The sequence below is a fragment of the Eleginops maclovinus genome, chromosome 4 (genome assembly GCF_036324505.1).
Source record: "Eleginops maclovinus isolate JMC-PN-2008 ecotype Puerto Natales chromosome 4, JC_Emac_rtc_rv5, whole genome shotgun sequence".
NCBI classification, from domain to species: Eukaryota; Metazoa; Chordata; class Actinopteri; order Perciformes; family Eleginopidae; genus Eleginops; species Eleginops maclovinus.
Genome location: NC_086352.1, coordinates 29,368,775 through 29,393,013, shown reverse-complemented (window position 1 = coordinate 29,393,013; position 24,239 = coordinate 29,368,775). Strand labels below are relative to the sequence as shown.

The 24,239-nt window shown below is 38.6% G+C and overlaps 2 protein-coding genes across 2 annotated transcripts in view; one reads left to right on the top strand and one right to left on the bottom strand.

The window, feature by feature from the left end:
* LOC134862590 (solute carrier organic anion transporter family member 3A1-like) overlaps window positions 1–10,366 on the bottom strand; it is a 33,763-nt gene extending 23,397 nt beyond the window's left edge. Inside the window, exons 1-2 of the mRNA XM_063880591.1 lie at window positions 10,002–10,366; window positions 3,913–4,372 (exon numbers count right to left, since the gene is read on the bottom strand). Of these exons, the coding sequence (XP_063736661.1) occupies window positions 3,913–4,372; window positions 10,002–10,163 (622 nt within the window). The 5' untranslated portion in view covers window positions 10,164–10,366. The remainder of the gene's footprint in view (window positions 1–3,912; window positions 4,373–10,001) is intronic.
* Window positions 10,367–18,057: 7,691 nt separating this feature from the next.
* On the top strand, window positions 18,058–18,846 carry LOC134863294 (high choriolytic enzyme 1-like). Its single transcript, XM_063881729.1, has one exon. It carries the CDS (start codon window positions 18,058–18,060, stop codon window positions 18,844–18,846), a length of 789 nt encoding a protein of 262 aa, XP_063737799.1.
* Window positions 18,847–24,239: the final 5,393 nt, after the last annotated feature.

The following is a 24,239-nucleotide window of genomic DNA, read 5'->3' as shown; positions in this document are numbered from 1 at the left end:
GTTAAAGTATTCCTTTAAGGACAGCCTCAGAGCTCTAACACATTAACATAAAATAAAGCTATGCATCATCTAATTGCAGCATCAGCTCTTTGTGGTTTAATGTGAGGTTGATTTATATATTACAATACAACAATTGTATGTCATTACCCAGCTGTAGACTTTGCAAATGTGTGTGAAAAGCAATAATAAGAGACTCACAGATTGGAGATTTGTGGATAATAATGACAATACCAATACAATTATTGCATTGCTTTGTTTTATTTATTTATTTTTCTTTCATTTTTACAATTTATTAAAGAGGCTTCATCATGCTTTTGAGGGGTTTCCCTTTCCTGTTCTGTGTTATAGGTTTTTGTGCATGTAAATGGTCTGCAAAGGCTAAAATCCCAATGTTCCCTCCAGAGGGAGTTTGCCTAAAATGCCTCCATTGGACTCCTTTGTTTACTTCTTTTACATAGTGACATCACCACGTAACACACTCTCTTCTATTGGCTAGCTCTCCAACACATCGTACGTGATGAAGGAAAAGACATCTCTAAGCGGTTGACCAATCACAAGTGCTGAAGTTGCTGCTCACCCTTTTTAGTCATGGATGTGTACTTACCTTATTTGTCTTTATTTTTATTGTAGTATAACTAATGTGTGCTTTTCTTCTATATATCAATATGTTAGCTTGTTCAATTACTATTGCATGCTTCTTTTTACCTGCTATGTCACTTTTGCTATAACAATCTCAATTTCCCCGCTGTGGGACTAATAAAGGATCTCTGATTCTGAGTCTGAACAGAGGCGGCCAGCTAATCAATCAGAGCACTGGGACTTCTTTAAAGGCTCCGGAGCAGAGGTCTTGTAAATGTTGCTACAAAGGCTAAACACAGTGCATATGGTCCTTGTGCATGAATGCATGATACAAGTCTTATCCTACTGTGATGGCCATGTAAAATAAACCAACTTACTAAAGATGTATACAATAAAAAGGCTGTGAATAGAACTCTTTAGATTGACCAGTGTGTTTCCCCTCTGCTGTCCATTCACAGTCACAGCTATTATAAATCTATTATTCAACACAAAACAAACATTATTGTATACATTTATACTCCTCATTCTGTCCATCTCCCCAGATGGAGCACTGATACAGCAGGTCGCTGAGCGGTGAGACCAACAGGGATGGCATAAAGCCTTAGTGCCTATCTCCTCACTGTTGCCTTGGAAACGTTGGCAGACGGACTGTAATGTGTGTTATGTAGACCCCTCGGTTCCTGCTGTAAGTTTAACTGCACAGCTCTGCTGCTGGCCGTTGATCATGTGTAAAAGATGGGAATAAACGGATTGCTCAATGGCACCTCGATAAGAAAAGGCAGGAAATATTTAACCTTATTTTTTGTTTTACAAATGTTATGATACTTTAACTTTAAATGTGACATATTACAGTAAAAGGTATTTTTACAGACAGAGTTTTATGATTTTCTTTGTTTTACAAAATGACTGTCAACAGCCATAGAACTCATTTATTTTCGCCACGTTTTTAGAAATAAAATGTTACATAAATCAGGCTATGAATGACGTTTGATTAAACCCCGCCTAGTATAATCCATCAGAATACTGATCAGAGTAAAAATGGAAATTGAGATGTATGTAAGAATATGAGAGAAAACTCAAAATGGCAATTATATAAATTCATTGATAAGTTTACCTTTAGTTTTACACTGTGCAAATTAAGCATTGTTTAATGCTTACTTTAAATAAATCAAGTGCATTAAAAACAATGTTTTTAGTGTCTAAAGATTAATTATTTATTTTCTTTCATTTTACAAAATCGCTTTTCTAACTTAAAACACGCCATGCTTTTCCCGCGTTATACCCACATTATCTACTAAATGCTAGTAACATGGTAGTGTAAGAAACCATTCAGCGAAGAAGAGCATAAAATAGCACGTATTGATGGACCCATCACACATAACTAACATGTTTAATAGCCAGCAATATTTCCAGCCACTGGCCAAACTGATTATCTGGGCAGAACACACCAAAGTCAATACTGTGCAGTGCAGCATCACAGGAACAAGTGGCTGGGCTGGTCTCATCTGCTATAATGACAGACAGTAATAGTTTTTTTTAAATTGTGGGCACTTGTAGTTTGACTATTACAATGTCTTTCTTTTTTACTTTAAATGAAATTAAACAATTTTATACATAATTTGGTATTTGAGAAGTGTGTGTCCATTGCAGTCAACAATACACATTAAGTTTACGTGTTTGAGATTTACCTATTTTATTGAATGGTGTCAGCAATCCTTCTGTGATTTACTTATCATGACAACGGCAGAGGAACACACATCTACATGCATACAATGTCTTGATGAGGGCTAGGAAAGGGGCTCTATTGGCTAATAATGAGTATTAGGCAAAGGTAAATTATAATGTTTTCATGATGTATTCAAATGTATACTTGTAAAATCTGTTTCCTAATCATTAAAATGTTGTGGGTTTTATGCAAATAAACAATACAGAAGACAAAGGGAAATAAACATATAATATTTTGAATTTTTCACAATTTACACACATTTTGGGACAGTTTAAACACAGTATTTGGATGGTTTATGTGCCGTGGTGAACAACCTGGGTAGGAGTCTTGAAACTCAGACTGTTAGAGGAGCTATTTCTCCTAAAGAGGCTCAAACATTTTTTTATCAGATTGCTTAAAATAGCTGCAGTCGTTAAACCTGCCTCAACTCCCAACCACTGCTTTCTCTTTGCTGCAGGTGCAACTGTCATTAACCATTGTCTAACTTATCGTGACTAATTATGATTCAGTGAAGATTAACATGAAAAACATTATATTTAGTTTGTTTAATCTTAATCTATGTTTGGAAATGTCTGCATATTAATGTAGTATCTGTTGACATGGGACAAGATTTTGGTATTGGGAGTAGTTTCTACCAATCTCGTTGGAGTGGACTTTGGTTGAATGCTGGTCAACTGTCCTTGAGTTGAGCAAACGAGGCAGAACACAATTGCCAAAATGCAATTTCTTCTGCTAGCTAGCATCGATTCATCTTTCAATTTATCTCTGCCAACAGATATCTGTATACGAATGGAGGTAAATAATCCGGTCATCTCTCAACTCAAACTCCATTCTCACATCTCAACCTGATTATCGGACTGAAACAATTTCCTGCGGAAGAGGAAGTCTTGTTTATTGATACTTGTTATCCGGTTATCCGCAAGCTACACTGGAACCCCATAATTATTGGTCTCTTCCCCAAGATCCTAATCCTCGTCAGAATAGCCAGTGGGTTCGGAGAGTGTCTTTACATTAGCAGAAACATAAAAATGGCATTTGGTTTTTCAAGTTTTTACATGATGGCTAGCTCTTTGCCCCCTGTTTTAGTCTCTCTGCCTGTTGGCACGGCTATAGACATAAGAGTGGTATTAATATAATGCATCCTACTCTCAGCAAGCAGCCATTAAGCCTCCCTTTTTCTACAAGCACACTTGTTAGAGATTGAGTCACCTTGTATAACGATGTGAAATAAAGACGCTGTTTTACATCTCTGATTCTGAATATGTCTAAGGCTGTTACGCGTTTCCTTCCTATATATTTATGCAGGGGTAAATAGCTCAGCAACCACAAGGTTTCAAGGTTTCAAGGTTTCAAGGTTCAGTTTATTGGTCATATGCACAGCATATACAACGTATATGTTGGCAATGAAAATCTTGTGTCCCATGCTCCTCCAACAACTCAACATACATGGTGCACTCAACATACATGGTGGGTATCACATCATAATGATTTGATACAGGATTTAGAATTCAATGTTAAAAAATTGCTGTTAGAACTCCTATTACCAAGAAATACTATGAAGACACACTTTACCATCAGCATTTGTACAGTAGCTCAGTGTTACTCACCTATATACAGCGAGGAGTCCTTCCTGTGGACATGGTCGTCGATGTAGGACACTCCCAAAGGCTGGACGGGTGTCGCTCCGATGCCCAGCAGAACCTGGGCTCCGATCAGCAGAAGGTACATCATGTTGGTGTTGGCTCTGTTGCCACACTTAAACCCAGAGTCTCGGTTTTCTGACCTGGAGTTGTTGGAGCAGACGTCCCTGCCGTCCTCGGCGTGCCACGAGTCTCCGGCCTCGTACTCATACTGATGCGTCAGGAACTCTGGCAGGGCCGACAGCAACGCTCCCAACGCCATGACAATCCCGCCGCAACCAATCAGACGGGGTCTGTGGGCCTTGGCGCCAAAATAGCTGACAAACAGGATTAGGGCCAGGTTGCCGATTTCGAAGCTGCTGGCAATGACGCCCACATCGGCGCTCTGGAGGTTGAAGCGTCTCTCCAGAGTAGTCAGAACACTTACCTGGCAGAGAGAAATAAAGAGAGAACAGGTGTTACTGTGTTTTCATAATTAGCAGCCATTTATGACAGGTCGATGACTTCCTAGCAAACCCACTAACCTTTGAAAGCAGGTTCATACAATTGATGTTATATTAGCCAGTTATAATGTATAATTCTTACACTATAAATGACTGCGCCAACCTGTGTGAAGCATGAGACATTTGGCATCTTGGCACCTACATATTTTATAGATGTTTGTCCTCTTTTTGTTGTTGCTTTGTGTGTCTTTGTAGTGGTTATGCATCTCTGTATTTTATAAAAACGTTGTGTCTTGTGTTGTGTTCTTTTTTTGTAGTTTTTTAGTCTAATTTTGTGTCACTTTATAGTTGTTTTGTGTCTCTTTGTAGTTCATTTTTTCTCTTTGTAGTTACTTTGTGTTTCTGTTTAGTCATTTTGTGTCAATGTTACTTTTTTGTGATCATTTAGCTCCTTTTTTGAAGTTAAGTATTGTTAATTTAAACTAACAATCTTTGTTTTCTATGTGGAACAAATCTGCTCAAATTATCAATGTTTTAATCAGGATTTAAAATCCATTTAATCTCTTTCAAGTAAAATTTTAAATGTTACCATATGGTCATTTTGTGTCAAAGTTTATTGTTGTTTATTGTTTGTGGTCGTTTTTGTAGATTAGTATCTCTTTCAAGTCATTTCGATGTCTTTACTGTCATTTTGAGTCTCTTTAGTTGCTTTGTGTCACGATATGGTCATTGTGTGTCTCTTGTAGTCATGTTTTGTCTCTTTGACGTTATTTGTGTCTCTTGGTAGTCATTGTGTGTCTTTTTGTATACATTTAATGTTTTTCGTGGTCACGTTGAATCTCTTTCTGGTAGGTACAAGTGTTTTTACAGTAAAATATGTTATATGTTGAGTTGCATTTAGCTTACGGAGCTAATCAGTTACAGCATGAATGAACCGTGCCACTCGAACCAACAACAGCAACCAGTTGATGACACACAGTAGATGAGCTGCTATGCTTCACCCCCACACTCCTCATCCTCCACCTAAGACAACCCTAAGGCTAGCCTGACGCCAAACTGGGAAAAAGGGAAATGTGCATGTGTGTGGCTTTAGGCAAAAAACCTCATGCAAGCTGTTCTAATTATGAAAAGGACACAAACACATCGTACCAGCTGTGTTCTGGGTCTGTTCTTGTGATGAAGTGGGTCCTTGCATTAAATGTACGATGAATCATCTTTCTACAGGAATGACGGTAAAAGGTTGTTCAGGAGATATTTTAAACTTTTATTAATCATTCATCCACAGCAAGAGGTGTAGCATAAGCTCAACACATTTTTGAAGTAATTCCAGATGTAAAGGAGAATTTAACCATGACTATGACAGTGAAATCACAAAGATAAAGTTTAATATCCATATATCTTTTGCAATTTTGCTTATCCTTTCATGCCAAACTCCTAAATGCAAAATCGGACAATTTCTTGTTGTCTTCTTTATTGTCAAGTAGGGCTGTAACTAAAGATTATTTTCACAATCTATTCATTAATGACTGATCAATTATTTCTACAACATATCAGAACATTTAGAAAAGTGACTGACAAAATGTCCTAAATCCAAAAATAGTGACTGATTGCAGGTTTCAAAATTGAAAACTTGCAAAGCAAAGTTCACCATTTTTGCTTAAAGAAAAATACTTAATTGATCAGCAGTTGAAATAGTTTGCAAATGTGTTGCTGTAAGTTGAAGGAGAAATAACTGTTCCATGCCCTCAGTCATGTTGTACTGTGTCTGTCCTTGATAAACCCAACCACCTCCACCCCTACAAACACGCGCACTTCCAAGACAGGAAGAACAATCGGTAATTTACTTCTAAAACAAACTGTCTGTTACTTGAACTAAGGAACACTAGTTCTGTCACCACACAGTAAACGTGTAGGACTGATGGAACCGTTGACAGTGTGGACATTTGTTGGATTTATCAACATTTACTGAACATCAAGTGCAATCTGTACATCTTATAATTATAACAAGTGGTAATTCATAGTCATGCTTGGGGAGTAACGGATTACATGTTACAAGATTACATAATCAGGACAGAAAAATAAAGGTAACTGTATTCAATAACAATTCCATTTAAAAAATAAGTAATCAGATTACAGAGTTACATTACATTAATTTGACATAAAGATCAATATATATTATAGGAAGACATACTGAGTTAATTTAACTACTTAAATTTCTTCTTTATTTTTAATACATTTATTTTTTAATGCAGTAGGAGGACACCTGATTTATTTAACAAAACTTCCCTTTGCTTTGACAACTTATTGTTATTTATTTAATTTATTTGTTTTAATTTGCATTGTATTTGACATTGAGGTAATCCAAAGGTAATGGAAAGTAATCAGGTTACATTACTTTATCATTTTGATACTCAGATTAGGTAACAGATTACATTTTTTGACACATGTAACAAGCTAGTGTTACGAATTACATTTTTTAAGTATTTCTCGCGACGCTGTTCATAGCTCCCTGACGTATCAAGCTGGGAGGAAACAATTTGGAAGTTGTGGAGTATAAACAAAAGGGTTTGAGGTTTCAAGGTTTCAAGGTTTCAAGGTTTTATTTGTCATATGCACAGCAGATACAGCGTATATGTTGGCAATGAAAATCTTATGTCGCGTGCTCCTCCAACAACTCAACATGCATGGTGCAAAAGATTTACTCTTTGGGTCCTAAGAGATTTAGAATGTCTTCATACTGGCCGCTGATGGAGAACAGCCTCTTCACACCTTCTACACTCCAGATCTAGACATTTAAGTCCAATCCATTGAAATTCTTATAGACAATACAAATCGTTTTAGAGCTTAAGAGACCAAAGAAAAGAGAAACCCCTCCCATTTCAGTTTGATAAAATAAGACTTAGCTGTAATGCAGGTGATGCTTAGCTGACAGTGTTGATTCTTCAGTCAATATAGCTTTGCTGTCTAAGTTTAACTGTCATTTATTTAAAGAAATAACAAGAAAAGCTTCTAAAAAGGGAGCGATAAACAGACCCTGTGAATCGAGAAACAGGCTGAATTTAAAAACAGACAGAAAATAAAATATGATGACAAACAATATTTTTTACAGGGAATAATGGATCGGCAGTGTTTCTACAGTGCTTTTGTCTGCAGCGGGATTTGCTAAAAGGTGCACTTTTTGTTTGGGACGCTGTTTTAAAGGAAAAATATACACTGCAGTCTTCAAGGTAAACGCTAATGCACTTGAAATTTGTGACTGGTGCAAAAGACATTAAAACCAACTACTAGTGTTTGTGCCAAGCTGCAGTCTTCACCAAGGCAGGTTCTTCTTTTCCTAAACAAAGCCTCCTTTTTATCTCTCAAGGGAAAAGTGACCGTGTACAGTATGACTCCGTTAGCTCAGCTCATGTTGTTTAAATACAATAGAGGCCTTTTCCCATAGGTGGAACTAAGTGATTGTTTGGAGGTGAAAGTAAGTCTCAAGTCTTTTTGCAGTTAAGTCCAAAGTCAAGACTGTCAAGTCCATAGTCCTAATCTTTGAGTTTTGAGTTCTAAACAAGTCATAATGTGCTCTTAATGGAAATAATGCCATTTTTGGCATTTTGCAACTAGTAGCTAGTATGTATTAGGTTTTTTGTTTACCACCTCTCAGATTTGTCAGCTCTGGGAAACATTGTCTTTTGTACAATCGTCTGCAACTGGTTCTGCTATGGTTCATGGCAAGTTGATTAGAAACTGAATGTTTCAGATAAAGTGAACCTTAGGAATGAAGTTGACTTGCTGGGAATGATTAGCGTTAACATTAATAAAGAAAATACAAGGAGAGTTATTCCTTTATGGGCTTTGAGGAGGGCATCAAGTGTTTTTCAAGAGGTCCATGTAAAAGTGAAGGCAAAAGTCATTGGTGCTTAAGTTAAAGTCCAGTTGCAAGTGCCTTTTTTTATATTTTCTAGTTGAGTCTAAAGTTATCTTTGTGACTTAGGTCTGACCCATGACTCTGTTTTTTGTTGTTTTATCTTCCAAACCCACAAGCAAAATCTGCCCTTAATTTCTATTTATATATAGCCCAAATCACAAAAGAACTTTCAGACTTTTCATAAAGAACAGGTCCTCTTAAACAGTAAGAAATCTAAGGAAAAACACTAGTTAGGAAAGCTGTATATAAAGTGAGACCTAATGAGAGTCAAGCAGTTGACCTTGCCTCTCTTTAAATTCCCTCCTGGATTGTGTTGATATGACTGTGAATGAAGGCAGGTAATTTGACAACTTAGTGTTCTGTCCCTCATGAAGAATAAAATAAAGCCCCAAACGGCATGTGCAATTATTTATAGTATCAAGACTTTGCTGCTGACGCCTTTCATGGGCTTTGGCTTTGATCAGGCAAATAATAATCCATGATTAAAGTGGAAACATTCATATTTTTAAACATTTACAGTAAGTGGTGAGGCCAACTCTGACTAATGTGGGTGGGCCACACAATTAATGACTGCTGTAGTTGGCTTTTGTCACATCATAAACAGCTGCCATTAAACTCAGTGCCCTTCAAAATCCATTCATCACATGTTTTAGTACCTGTTTTTTTATATATGTTTGGTGTTAGGGGAGTTGCTTTAACTTCACCTCTGCATCAATGATTATGAATGAAATCTTCATTTTTGCTTTTGGCTCCTGGATTCATTTTCTGTACATCTTATCTCTAATAGTGGCATGTCCTTGACTTAAAAAATGGTTACTCGACTAACTCTCGATTAACCTATTAGATGATTCAATTGTCAGATCTGTAAAACTGAGTGTCTTCACAAAGGATTATGCAAAAGCACCCCTTTAACTCTTGTGTTTACCATAGGTGGGTATATGTTTCATGGAAATAAGTCAGCATGAAAATGCATGGATTAATCAGCTAAAGAAATCTTAATCAAATAACAATAAACAACTGATTAGTCAGCCTATCGACTAAAATGAGGCAGTCCTATGATTTTGACAGCAATCTAACAATATCAAGCCGAAATATCACATTATTTGGACCAGACTGTCAGTGGGAGTACACTGTTAATGAAAATCAGATATTGGGAGTTTTTTGAAAACCCTAAAAAGACTGTCGCTTCTGTTGTGGTGATCACGTCATCTCCTAGGCCTATATCCTCCAGAGTCAAAGGCCTCCTGCTTCACCGAGGCTACACGGCTGCAGAATGAAGCAGGTCCTCCTGACCACTCGTTTCATAACCTGCTCCCCAACAGTTCGTCCATATATAAGCTATGAAAATGTCCAACAACAACGTGGATCCTTTACGGCCGCTGTGACGCGCTTTGTGTCATGCAGATGGTGCATAGGCCTGATGGATAATACGCAGCAAGTCATCAATCAGTGAGAGCACCGCGGTCCCATGGCTGCTGGAGGATGTGATTATTCTAATGTCATCTGAATAATATGATTATTAACCGCATGAGTGAGAAGCGCCGCATCGTTACTCACTGTGTGTCTGTGTGCCGGTTTGAAGGGCGCTGCGTTAACCCGATGTTACCTGAGAGACACTGACACACATACGACGTTCACCAACATTGTGTCCGTGGTGGATCACTGCCCTGGGGGGGGGGGGGGGGGGGGCGACTCACCAGATAAGCGCCAACGGTGCCCTGTGCCAGCATGAGAGCGCATTCCGACACCAGGAAAATCTTGATGTTGGAAAAACACGAGGTCTTCTTCTCCTGGTTGTCATCTTGCTCCGGGTCGTCGGTGCTGCTCCGCTCGGTGCAGATCTGGTTTTTAACCTGCATCCTTCGGGCTCAGGCTCCGGTCGGCTTGGACGGCATGAAACTGAACGGGTCCGGTCCAGCGGAGAGCATCTGGTAATAATGACGAGCTGCACTGCAGAACAAGTGCGAATCTCTTGTCAATAGCCTGTCTAGGCTGGAATAAACAGCGAGAAATACTGCTGTCCACTCAGCATTACGCGCAGTCCGTCAGCGACCTCTCTGCTCTGTCCTGTCCAGCCAGTGCGTATCGACTACATCATATTTAAATACGTAGACTACGCATGTGTATGTATGACGGCTCAATACACGACGTAGAACTACAGGACGCTGCTTCACCACATCCGGTGTGTTGCATCTACACCGAGGACCGGTACCCACTGGATTTTGGTTTCTCAGCCCGGTTCCGAACCGCAGCTCTGCGTCCTTCAGGCGACGTTACGATGCTCCTCCTCCCCCCTTCATCTATACACCAAACACAACGAGGGAGGTGTAACGCCCCCACCCCCTTGTCAATGTGTTTTCCCACATCATCATTTCACCTGTGCAGACTTTAATCATTGCCACATAAAATGCATCAGGACACACAGTGAAGGATGCCCCATAAGCACACACTGATAAATCAGCAGAGTGTAAAATGATACAGCACATCTTCACTTGTCTATAATAAATGTTCTGATATTACTTGGCTGATTTATACAGCAGTAAAGCGATATGACTGTGACATGGTTTGCATTTAAAAGTGTACCATAAACAAATCTTTGTAAAACCAGCTGTATTTCAATCTAGAAATTCATTTAGTTTAAGGCAAGGTTAAAACACCTTTTTTTAAAAGCTCTGGTCAATTTTGAGATATTTTGATTACGTAATATCCCATATTGGAAACAAGTGGAAAGAAAACATTCAGAAAACACAATTAGGTATTTGTCATTTTGAGGGTGTATATTTCTCACAAATTCACCAAAATTTAAAATAGATATGTACATATTTCATATAACATTTTCAGAACTGTCTTAGGAGAACTTTCATTTTCATTAGTTCATCTATTTGTACCCCTCTGCCCCTGTAGTGTCTTATATGGACTTTTATAATACAGATCTTTTAAGGTTGGAATTAAGTTTATTTGTTATAATGCATTTTCGCATATAAATGCATTTCAGTAGTAGGCCTACTAACATATGCCATGTCTCCTATATTCTTAAGGTTTTCACAGAGGGGCTTATATCGTCTTATATCATCATAGCCTGATTTGCGGAACATTTTATGTATAAGATCATGTTGAATGTTTTTTTTTGTGTGTAGCTGTTGGTAGTATTTCCTGATGTATAGAGAGATGTAAAGAGATATATAAAGTTTCCTCAGTGAAAATACTTAATTTTAAAATGTGAACAAAATAAAACAATCCTTTTCTGAACATGGCTTCATTTGTTCTTCAGATTTCTTTTCCAGAACTGTTTGGATATTTACACAAATTTAACAAGATGATGCTTGTGTTGGACATCAAAGGGAATCATTTTAGGATTTAAGAATATATGTTTTTTCTGCCTCTACTGTAACATGTTTACCTGCTTTAATGTTCAAAAAGCTCTGCACCTCTCTTCACCCTCTGTCTGAAACCAGAGCTCAGTCTAGTCTGATTGGTTAGCTGGCCAGCTCTGTTGTGATTGGTCAACCGCTTAGAGATGTCCCCATAGTTTATCATGTACTATGTTGGAGCGCTAAAAGCCTGTGTGTTAAATTGTGATGTCATTATGTTTATGAAGTAAAACAAGCCCAATGGAGGCGTTTCATGCAGGGGGGAATGTATATGAGAGAAACTCCTTCTGGAGGGAACTTTGGGATTTAAGCCTTTGCAGACCATTTCCATGCACAAAAACCTATATAACACACTACAGGAAAGGGGAAAGCCCAGAAAAACAATAATAGGGCCTCTTTAAAACATTTAATCCCGGACAACCTGTAATACAAAAAATAATTGTCTTAATGACAGTAACCAATGTAGTTTCATTTTAATATAAATGAGTTATCATGTTTCTCCATTAATGTTTTTTACAACCAGCCTCCTGCTGCACAACTGCTGTTTTCTTTTTTACTTCTTCACTATAATGTAATTCAACAGGAGAACTGCCAGTTAGAGAAGGTCACCACTGTCCTCTCTGATTCCTCATCAAAGTGTGGTGAAGAGCAGTGAAACACTGATCCTCACAGCTACTCTAATGGAGCTGCAGGAGAAGTGGTCTGAGGCAGCTTTAAAGTGGGAATGTACTTCCAGAAGGTAAAATGAAACTGAGGGATAATGATGAAGATGCTCAGTCACCAAGGATATGATATCTGGAACAAGAGGTGAACTGATTTGTTGACCGAGTTAAATGTTTTCAGTATGACCGAGGGGGTGAGATAATAAGAACAAAATAATAGCAGGATAGATACAGTGGGGCAAAAAAGTATTTAGTCAGCCACCAATTGTGCAAGTTCTCCCATTTAAAAAGATGAGAGAGGCCTGTAATTTTCATCATAGGTATACCTCAACTATGAGAGACAGAATGAGAAAAAAAAATCCAGAAAATCACATTGTAGGATTTTTAATGAATTTATTTTCAAATTATTGTGGAAAATAAGTATTTGGTCAATAACAAAAGTTCATCTCAATACTTTGTTATATACCCTTTGTTGGCAATGACAGAGGTCAAACGTTTTCTGTAAGTCTTCACAAGGTTTCCACACACTGTTGCTGGTATTTTGGCCCATTCCTCCATGCAGATCTCCTCTAAAGCAGTGATGTTATGGGGCTGTCGCTGGGCAACACGGACTTTCAACTCCCTCCAAAGATTTTCTATGGGGTTGAGATCTGGAGAGTTGCTAGACCACTCCAGGACCTTGAAATGCTTCTTACGAAGCCACTCCTTCGTTGCCCTGGCGGTGTGTTTGGGATCATGGTCATGCTGAAAGACCCAGCCACACTTCATCTTCAGTGCCCTTGCTGATGGAAGGAGGTTTTCACTCAAAATCTCACGATACATGGCCCCATTCATTCTTTCCTTTACACGGATCAGTCGTCCTGGTCCCTTTGCAGAAGAACAGCCCCAAAGCATGATGTTTCCACCCCCATGCTTCACAGTAGGTATGGTGTTCTTTGGATGCAACTCTGCATTCTTTCTCCTCCAAACACGACGAGTTGAGTTTTTACCAAAAAGTTCTATTTTGGTTTCATCTGACCATATGACATTCTCCCAATCCTCTTCTGGATCATCCAAATGCCCTCTAGCAAACTTCCGACGGGCCTGGACATGTACTGGCTTAAGCAGGGGGACACGTCTGGAACTGCAGGATTGAAGTCCCTGGCGGCGTAGTGTGTTACTGATGGTAGCCTCTGTTACTTTGGTCCCAGCTCTCTGCAGGTCATTCACTAGGTCCCCCCGTGTGGTTCTGGGATTTTTGCTCACCGTTCTTGTGATCATTTTGACCCCACGGGGTGAGATCTTGCGTGGAGCCCCAGATTGAGGGAGATTAGCAGTGGTCTTGTATGTCTTCCATTTTCTAATAATTGCTCCCACAGTTGATTTCTTCACACCAAGCTGCTTACCTATTGCAGATTCAGTTTTCCTAGCCTGGTGCAGGTCTACAATTTTGTCTCTGGTCTCCTTTGACAGCTCTTTGGTCTTGGCCATAGTGGAGTTTGGAGTATGACTGTTTGAGGTTGTGGACAGGTGTCTTTTATACTGATAACGAGTTCAAAAAGGTGCCATTAATACAGGTAACGAGTGGAGGACAGAGGAGCCTCTTAAAGAAGAAGTTACAGGTCTGTGAGAGCCAGAAATCTTGCTTGTTTGTAGGTGACCAAATACTTATTTTACCGAAGAATTTACCAATTAATTCATAAAAAATCCTACAATGTGATTTCCTGGATTATTTTTTCTCATTTTGTCTCTCATAGTTGAAGTGTACCTATGATAAAAATTACAGGCCTCTCTCATCTTTTTAAATGGGAGAACTTGCACAATTGGTGGCTGACTAAATACTTTTTTGCCCCACTGTAGATGATACTCTTGACTTTACTGGTATATTGTGATACCATTGCATTTCCCTTTAACACCATAACTGTACTACATTAACTGCATTATTTTTAAAAAAGGAAGGAAAAATATTGCAAAAATTAAGAAACATATATAGAATAGAAAAAAAGTCTGTGTAAAAAATATTTAAAAATATGCCAGAAATAAAATGTTAAACTTGTGTATTAGTTGAATGCTTCAGCAGATGTGGCAATATTCCTTTAATAACAACATTTGTATTTGGTTTAAAGGATGTTATTTTGTTTTTCCGTTCCTAAATACCCGGAATAACTTGAAAGGCTCTTTTTCCATACCATAAAATGTCTCCAGCATTTGCAGGGTGGGGTTCATTTAAAAATGAAAGGTCACACTATAAGGACATTAGAGAGAGAGCTGCAGTGCATGCTTGCATCTTATCATAAACATCATCTTTATCTTTCTGAAGGTCTGGGATTAAATTATTTATGGCCACTTAGCCTTTGGTGTGGAACATTTTTTGAGTGCATACAGGCTGAATGTCAGGGCAGCAAAGCCATTAAATAAAACCATAATTTAAGGTAACAATAACTGATTTTTTTTTTTCCAACAGTAAATCAAAAATAATCACATGAGTTTTGAAATAAATTACAAATAACCAACATTTGTACGAACTCTGAAGCTGGTTAAAGGGGCCATGTTATGCTTTAGGTTTTCCCTTTCCTGTAGTGTGTTATATAGGTTTTTGTGCATGTAAATGATCTACAACGGCTAAAATCTTAATGTTCCCTCCAGAGGGATTTTCTCTCCGACACCCTTCCCCCCCTGCCTGAAATGCCTCCATTTAATTATTTAGTTGCTTCCCTAACATAATGACATCACTATGTAACAATTGCGCTTCCATTGGCTAGCCCTCCAACACACGTAATAGGCTAAGTGGTGGGACATCTCTAAGCAATGTGCTCATAGTGTTTTTTGTTGTTCTGCTTGGTATGAGTGGTAGATTATTCTCCTCAACAGGTCAATTAAGAAAGTTGCAACAGGTGTGCATCATTATTTGCTCATAGCAGGGAGGGGCTGGGTATTATTTAGGTGTAGGAAGATAGGTTAGGTGGTGATGTGCGCTCTCAAACGTTTAGAAATAGAGAATTTGAAAGCAGAGTTGGGATTGGGCAACCTGAAGCACTAAGGAAGTTGACCAATCACAACAGAACCAGCCAGTAAACCAATCAGAGCAGACTGGGCAGACAGAGAGGTGCTGCAGCACAGGCAGAATGAGAAACATAAAGATGTTTTTGGACATTAAAGCATGGAAACATATCACAGTAAAGGCGCAAAACACAAATATGAACCTGAAAATGAGCAAAATAGTGCACTTACAAAAAAAGCATGAGCGCAGCTCCCAAGCCTCCCCCTGGGCATGCTATGTTATGTTATGGTAGTTTTAGCTTAGGTAATCTATCTTCATGCATGGCTGAAGTGTACTCCGCTGGCTTCAGGATGGTTAAAAATGCAACACTTGCCACAAGAGACCTCTATTTCACACATCAGCAGCCCGCTGTGTTGCACTGCTGTAGTTGGTGGTATCACTTTGGACTAATGCTCAGGGACCGTTATAATCTGCACCATATTTATTTTATGATATTCAATGTGTTACGGTGTTATTAATCTCTCCCTTAGAGTGATTTAATGATGAGAAAATGCTGTGTATCCTGTTAAAGAGCTTATTCTTACAATGTACTTAATTGTTGTGGTGAGAATTGAAAATGCAACCTCTAAAGAAACGTAATGATGCTTTTGTTCGGTAAATGGCCAGTGGGGAAAGTAACTTAGTATAAATACAAATACAAATATTGAACTTATGACTATAATGCACTACTGTATTGCTAATTTACACAGTATTTTAAGTATCTTCATTTGGTCCACAATACTTAAGTGGTCTTACCGTACACATAAATGAAGAAAACATGATATTATGATAACCATAAAAATGTAATACTTTGAAAAGATCCATTATGAATAATGAGTATTTATATACTTGAAGTACTTGAAGTCATTTTTACTGCCAATACTTTTACTTAGGTAAGATTTTCAATGCAGAACTTTGACTTGGAGCAGACACTGCTGCATTATTACTTTTACTTAAGTATAAGATGTGAGTACGTCTTTCACGACTGGTAAATGCAATGATTATGCTTCGTTAACTGAGAGAGCCAGCTACCAGTCAAGTGGATAATGTAACTCTCCATTATGCTATTTAAAGTTAATGCCATTTTGAAATCTGAATAAATTGGTTAAATTAGACCAGAAGTACCTTTAAAAATGAGTATTTCACCAAATGTAATAGCCTATAGAATGGTTATGTTTAAAGTTTTGAGTCCTTTTGCACATGTCCTTTCCCTTTTAAATAACATTCCACTCAACTGTTTGTATCAGAGATCAAACTGATGGCGTTCATTCCCAGTGATGTTCACCATGCAGAAAAAAATGAAAATGACAGCAGAGTGGCAGGACTGAGCGCCACAGAGACATTCATAAAAAAAAAAACACAGGGCGAAAATCCTCCATCATAAACCGTGAAATAAGAGAGCACTAAGTGCCAAGGTCACTTACCACTCACCCCGCAGCTTTTGGCCAACGCTATTACTCGGACCATTCAGATGCTCTATCAGGACCAATTCAATAGCATCTGAAGCAGCACAATCTATCAGGCAAACTGTGGACTCAGCAGGAAGAGCGTCCATTTCTCATGGAGTCACTCAGAGTACCCGGGGTGATTTACAGTGAGATCAAGCACAGTGCCTGCTGATGCAGTGCAAGCCAACTGAAGACATTATTTTAGATGACTCTTAATCACAAGGTCCACAAAAAGAAGAATGCAGTCATGCGTTTATGCTGTAACAAACAAATAAATTACCAGAACATAAATGCAAATGATGTCAGAGTTTATATTTAATGCTAAAACCTAAAAAGGTTTGGCAATAGGATATTTGATATACTGTGTATAAGACATATCTGATATGATTGTTGAATATCTTCAGGGGCTGATAAAAGGAGTGACACAAACACCACGTTGAAAATGTGCTTTTTTCCAAATCTGGATAATTATTCAAAGTAATGAGAGATTTACATCCAGATGTACAACAGCAATATTACTTTACAGTATTTTGTTATCTCTAAAATAGCAATAACGGGAAGGTTACTTGGAAAATTGCCCCAGATTCTGTAAACAAAATGTTCCATCTCTTTTCTGGTTGTTTTTAAGCAGATCATGAGATAGACGTTAATCTGACTGTGGCCTTCTGACTGTTGGCTGTCATGTTGATGATGAAGCGACTTAAGGTCATTGTAGTCTTGACCTCTCTGGACAACTCAATAAATGAAACAGCATTCACCGGACTTGCTTGAGAGTTCATATTCTATCAGGTAGATTTGAGATTTATGACAAAATCTGTAAAATGAGACAGCTTCTGAGATGTTTTTCAGCTTGTAAAACAAACATCAGGAGATCTAGAGCCAAAAGCTGTGATGTAAAAAGGAAAATCAATACTAAAAGAGTCCTAAAGACACAAGATACACACAATTTTGCTCAAAATATGTTTAAAATAGATGATATTTAATCTAAGTAGATGAATGCAATATGAGATGTTTAGTCAAACATGTTCCATCTAATGACCAGAGATAACAAACATGTTTAAAAAGCAGGTTGGTCTGTGGAGTCCTCCCTTCAGAGGTTTGTTCAGGCTTAGCAGTGTAGACCCCAACCCATAATCCTCCTGCAGACACACCTGTAGAGGAGAGTATAAAGACCCTGGACTGAACTGAGTCAAACATCAAGCTTCACTGAGTCTCTCCACAGCAGCTCCACAGCCTCCAGACCGACCCTGAAGATGACTCCCTCTGCCAGCCTGCTGCTGCTGCTCTTGCTCGGCCTCTCTCAGGCACTTCCTCTCCAGGATGAAGCAGGCCAAGAAGAAGAAGACGACACTGTTGACATCACCACCAGGATTCTGACCTCTAACAACGGCACTGATGAGTTCCTGCTGGAAGGAGACCTACTGGCTCCCAAAACCAGAAACGCAATGACGTGCTGGTCCAAGAGCTGCCAGTGGAAGAAAGGCTCCAACGGCTTGGTGACGATCCCCTTTACCGTGAGCAGTGAGTTCACCAGCTGGGAGAGGCAGAAGATCGACTACGCCATGAGGGCCTTCAACAGCTATACCTGCCTCCGCTTCGTCCCCCGTCAGAACCAGTATGACTACATCAGCATTGAGAACAAAGCCGGGTGTTACTCCTCTCTGGGCAGGACGGGAGGAAGACAGGTGCTCTCTCTCAACAGGCAGGGCTGCGTCTACCACGGCATCATCCAGCACGAGATCAACCATGCTCTGGGCTTCCAGCACGAACAGACCAGGAGCGACCGCGACTCTCACGTCAGGATCAACTGGCAGAACATCAACCCGCAGATGGCCTACAACTTCTACAGGCAGGCCACCAACAACCTAAACACCCCCTATGACTACACCTCCATCATGCACTATGGAAAAACAGCCTTCTCCATCCAGTGGGGGAAAGACACCATCACCCCCATCCCCAACCCCAACGTCCAGATCGGCCAGAGGCAGGGCATGTCCTACTGGGACATCGTGAGGATCAACACGCTCTACGGCTGCCAATAACAATGCTGGTGCTGAATGCAACGAATAATTGTTCTGTTTATTTTTCCTGTAATTAATCAAAAGCTACTGTGACGTATGGAATCAACAACAAATATTTCACTATCCTTCAAAGGATCAAACTGCAGATTATCTGATCGTCATGTGCCTACAGTCAATGATTTGTAATAAAAGTAATGCAAAGATAACTGATTGCTGTCAACTTATTTTCATTGTTTGTGTCCTTTCTAAAAAATACACATGTGCACATGAATGCAGTGCTGACATGGTGCATGCATTCATCTTAATAATTTCAGTTTAGTGTAAAGTCACAGCTCCTACTGGGACATTGCGAGGATCAACACACTTTACGGCTGCCAATGAAGATGCTGATGCTTGATACAACTTTTCACTTTTTCTTTTTCCTGTAATTAATCAAAAGCTACTGTAGCTTTGGAAACAACATTAAAGATATAGTTATGTTTCATCAGCAAAATACAGAATTCCCACATAATTTAATGATAATTAAGCTAAAGAAACTTTCACTCTTGTCATTTGTGTCCCTTCACTGTATCTCCACTTCTTCAATATTTCACTTTCAATTGTCCAAGCATTGTGAAATATACCCAATAATGAAAAACTTCTTTAAAATGTTTTTATTTATTTATCGTTATGCAACTTGTAAGTACACACACATTGCTAAACTAGCTGCTGGCACCATGTCTAATGGTGTAAACGACTGTAAAGTAACAGGAACACTAACAGTCTCTCAGAGAGACATCTGAAGAGCCATTCTTTTTTTTAGCTCCACAATGAAACAGGTGTTCAGATCCTATAGCACAGTAGGGGTGTGATGTGTGTGGGTGGGTGAAGGTGGGGGACTTCATCTGCTGTTTAAACGCAAGTGACGATAAATATCAAAAGATAACGGTTATAGATGTGGTCTATTGTCGGACATTTGTTGAATTATCGCTCACTTTGGGTTTTCCTTTGTTCATGTACCTTGGATAAACTGTGGGGTTGTAACCAATTTTTTTCTACCTCTTACCCCAGTGAGAGGCGTGTTTATCCCATCTGTTTTCATCCTCCCGTGGTATCTCTCAGTCTGGCTGCCTGCCTGACAACTATTTCTTCCATGATGTGAGGACATTTTCCCACAGGCTATTCATACGGAAGACCTTCTTCCAAGACACAGCAGACAGGAAAGCTGCCACTAAAACTCTGCTCTGTTCTGCAAATAAATGTCCTTCACACTAAAGTCTGTACACCAGCAATTGTTTTAGGCACAGTTGTACTAGCCAGACCAATTAGTCGTGTGCAAAAGCACTAAATGTAAAAGAACAAAAAGGTTTGTTCTTTTACATTTAAACAAACACATTTTGTAATTTATTTCAGGTGTTTTTTTTTTCCTAGGGTTAAGGCATGAGTTGATGAAATGTGTATTTATTTAATATAAGAGCAGACTGTGTGTATGTTTAGCCTTTTGACTGTTCTTATTTCCATGAAAGTGACATCATCAAGTTGTGCCTGTAACAAACGTAAATCAAAAACATTGCTCTTTTTTACTTACTGTAATTTTTTGGGGGGACAAGAACCTAGTAAAAAAGCTTCCTTGGATTCTTCTCATTTAAAACGCAAATCAAAGGTGTTATTTCTTGCAATTATTTAGTCTTTAAAAGGTTTTCAGCTTTCAAAGCAAGACAGGGTATATCTGATCAGTCCCTGGTGCACAGAAGCACCAAAAACAGCAAAGAAGCCAGAACAGAGTGATTACATTGTTCTACATAAATTGCATTAAGTGTAGAGTATTATTCGAAGGGCTCTTTGACACTGCAGCATATTAAGGTTAGGTAAACTGCTTTAAATATAATGTTAATTACATTTATAGACTGTTCTGTAGTGCCCTCTGGAGGTCATTTCAGTGGTTTGTCTGTAAAGGCATAAATGAATCCATCAATCTGGTAGCTATACTTGCTCACCATTGAGGACTGGGTTAGATTTAAAGCCAATCACAGCTGACATAGGGCAAGAGGGGGGTTGCACTCTGGTCAGGTCGCCCATTAATCACATGGCAGACACATTCTCGTCACAGTCTAATCAGTCAAATTCAATACAGCTCAATTCAAGCAGTCGAGGCAATTGATATTGATCATTTGTGTTTTGAGTTAGAATTCTAAATGTACTTTATTCTGAGGAAAAATCAAACATGCTTGTCATAGCGAGCGACCCTATTCTATGCTAATCCATCAATGCTCATACACAAATGTAAACCACTATGTTTATCCTCATAACACACTTTGGTGCAAACACCACTCTGTTTGAAATTAAATTCTTCTCTCAAATTATAAATGTGCTCTGTCTAAGACAATGTGTTAAAATAACTGGAAACGGAGTCGTTTCTTGCTTGTTTATTGTTTGTGCCGACTTAAACTCCACCAGATCTATTAATCTTTCATTATTAGCAACAATTTCCTGATATTCAATAACGACATCATCTATAATCACCTAATATTGTAGACGCTGGTCATATATTTCATTTGTAAAATATTCATCCAGTAAGCGTAGAGTCAAAAGAACAATATTTGGCTCTAAAATCTATAAAGATGCCTTAAATGGAAATAAACAAGTACATGTTCCTCAACGTTGTTTTTGAGCTTTATACTAAGAAGAAAACAATAAAGTGATGTATAAGTGATGATTCTTTTACTAAATTACGAGCTAACTTGTACTGTAAAATTGGGTATTTTTAAAGTTTTGAAGTATCCATACAGTAAACAGTTATAAAAAATACATACTTTATATATCACCAGCCAAATGCATAGAATGTAGTGATCATGCTTTTAAAACACCAGTAATAGTGTGTTGTTTGGGGTGGTTGAGGCTTATAGAAATGTCTTTTGAAAGAGCAGCACATTGCCACCACTTCCAACACAATAGGCTTAAACACATTATGATATAATAGCCTCAATGTTACAAAATGCCTTTTTCACTGAAGATTTTGACATGCGACAGAAGAAAGATTATGTAAATTATTGTTGAATTCCATTTAGCTTCAGTGATCTCGGTTCACGGTGTTGTTATTGTGCATCCTCTTTGTCATACTAATACTTTCTCTCGGTCTTGGGCTGACTGAGAAACTTAAATAGGCCCTATTATGCTTTTGGGGGGTTGTCCCTTTCCTGTAGTGTGTTATATAGGCTTTTGTGAATGTAAATGGTCTGCAAAGGCTAAAATCCGGACGTTCACAACAGATCCGGCCGGCTAACCAATAAGAGCAGACTGGGCTCTGGTTTCAGACAGAGGGTGAAAAGAGGTGCTGCAGCACAGGCAGTATGAGAAACATAAAGACCTTTTTGAACCTTAAAGCATGGAGACATGTCACAGGAGAGGCACACAATACAAATATGTCTGAGGAATGAGCATAGTAGGCCCTCTTTAAATAGAACAGAAACATTATTAATTAGATTATTATTAGTATTGATTGTGCTTTTACTACTTTAACAAGCAACAACGTACTGTATTTAAAAACTTTTTTTTTTCTTAATTCATTAAGAAATGTTATGAAATACTTTAAAATGATTTCATGACAAACGTTCTGTAAGCCATTGGTTGTTCTGTGTGTGGACCTTTAGCCACTAGATGGCAACCATCACCTATAGTTACATAGAGGTATTATTCCCTACCCCACCAAACTTCTTATAAATGCATTGTATTTCCCATTCATGTAAAGCGCCTGCATTAATGCGTAGTCATTTTTTCCTCTGTTGGTCCAACTGCTACCTACTCCTGCTTTGGCAAATTCCCCCACTAAGGTCATTAAAGTTTAATTGTTTCGTCTTGTCATGACAGTGGGTCACAGATTCAACCCCCCTGAGAAACTGGGAAAGGAAATGAGGAACTCATCCCTCTCATCCCTACACATATACAGTACTCTAGCTTATTGTATTGCAATATTATATAATATATACAGTGCCTCTACAGAAACAGCTGACAGCTTTTATGAGCAGATACCAGATGTCCTTATGCAACTGTCTCTGGTGACAAACAAAAAGCCAGTGTACAGCCAGATTCCTATAAGAGATTTGAGCAGTACGCTCCACGTAGAATTTGAATGCATTCAACTCCAAATCTGTTGTGAACTTAACTTCCTCTCTGACCTTCAGTATTCACATCTCCATCTCTACACACATAAAAACATCCAGAAAAAGACATATCTTCTTCCTCAATATCTTTTCAAAGTTTACATTTTGTGCTAGCAGAGTGCGGCACCACCTTAGTTTTTCAAAGCCTTCTTTGATCCTACACAGCTCTTTCATCTATGGAAATGAAATGGCGATAAGGTAAATGAAATGGTACAGAACTCACCGGCAGACAGGTTGTACTGTATGTAGCCCCTGGCTCATACATGCACGCACGCGCCCACACACACACACACACACACACACACACACACACACACACACACACACACACACACACACACACACACACACACACACACACACACACACACACACACTGACACCCTAACACTTTAGAAGCCAGTACATACAGTGTTATCCTGCCACTTATTATACTTAAAATCCCCAGAAAACCATCCTCTCCGATAAACCTCCATTGTTGAGAGACAATACAGACTTACTATGTTCAGTGAGGAAGTAATCCAACCAGCAAAGGCCTCTATGTTGCTTTTCTGAAATGGGCTCTGCATCTGAATCTGTAATGCTGAGACACTCTCATTCTCAATTTGTAATTTTATTTTAGGAATATTAGCCACTGTCATGGTGTATGTTGTTTGGTGTAAGCCTAGTTAGAATACATTTTCATTTGTGATTTGTAATTATGTATGTTTATTTTAGTCATGAAGCTCAAGTTCAAAGATGAGCGTGATCTAAAGTAAGTAAAGCTTGGCCCGCACACTTGGCCCTGATTGGTGTGATCGCTTTGCCAGGCGGTCTCTTGTTATATAAGGATCACAGCATCAGCTGCCGACATCAGGAACACCAATGAAAAGCATTAGCATATTTTAATAGCTTCCCTGGTGCAATTAAAGGAAGAAGACCAAACACATGTTGGCATAACTCATTCGTTTACACACAAATGTCTATTTAAAACCCTTATTTAGGTTTGTTGCACATCAAATGGACTGTTGTTCCAGTTGCAAATGGTGTATACTATTATAACAATGTTCCAATTCATACAAGAAGGTATGATTTGTAATACATGTGATGATCTTAATTTAGCCAGCAGCGGCATTATATCAACATAATAATATCAATTATAATTTAACGCATCACACTAGTTCAAATGTGTGCCAGTTTATTTTCTTCACTGGTTGACATTACAAGACATAATAAATACTTTTAAATTATGGACACCATGACTATGTGTAATGTGAAAGAAGTACCTTTTCATGA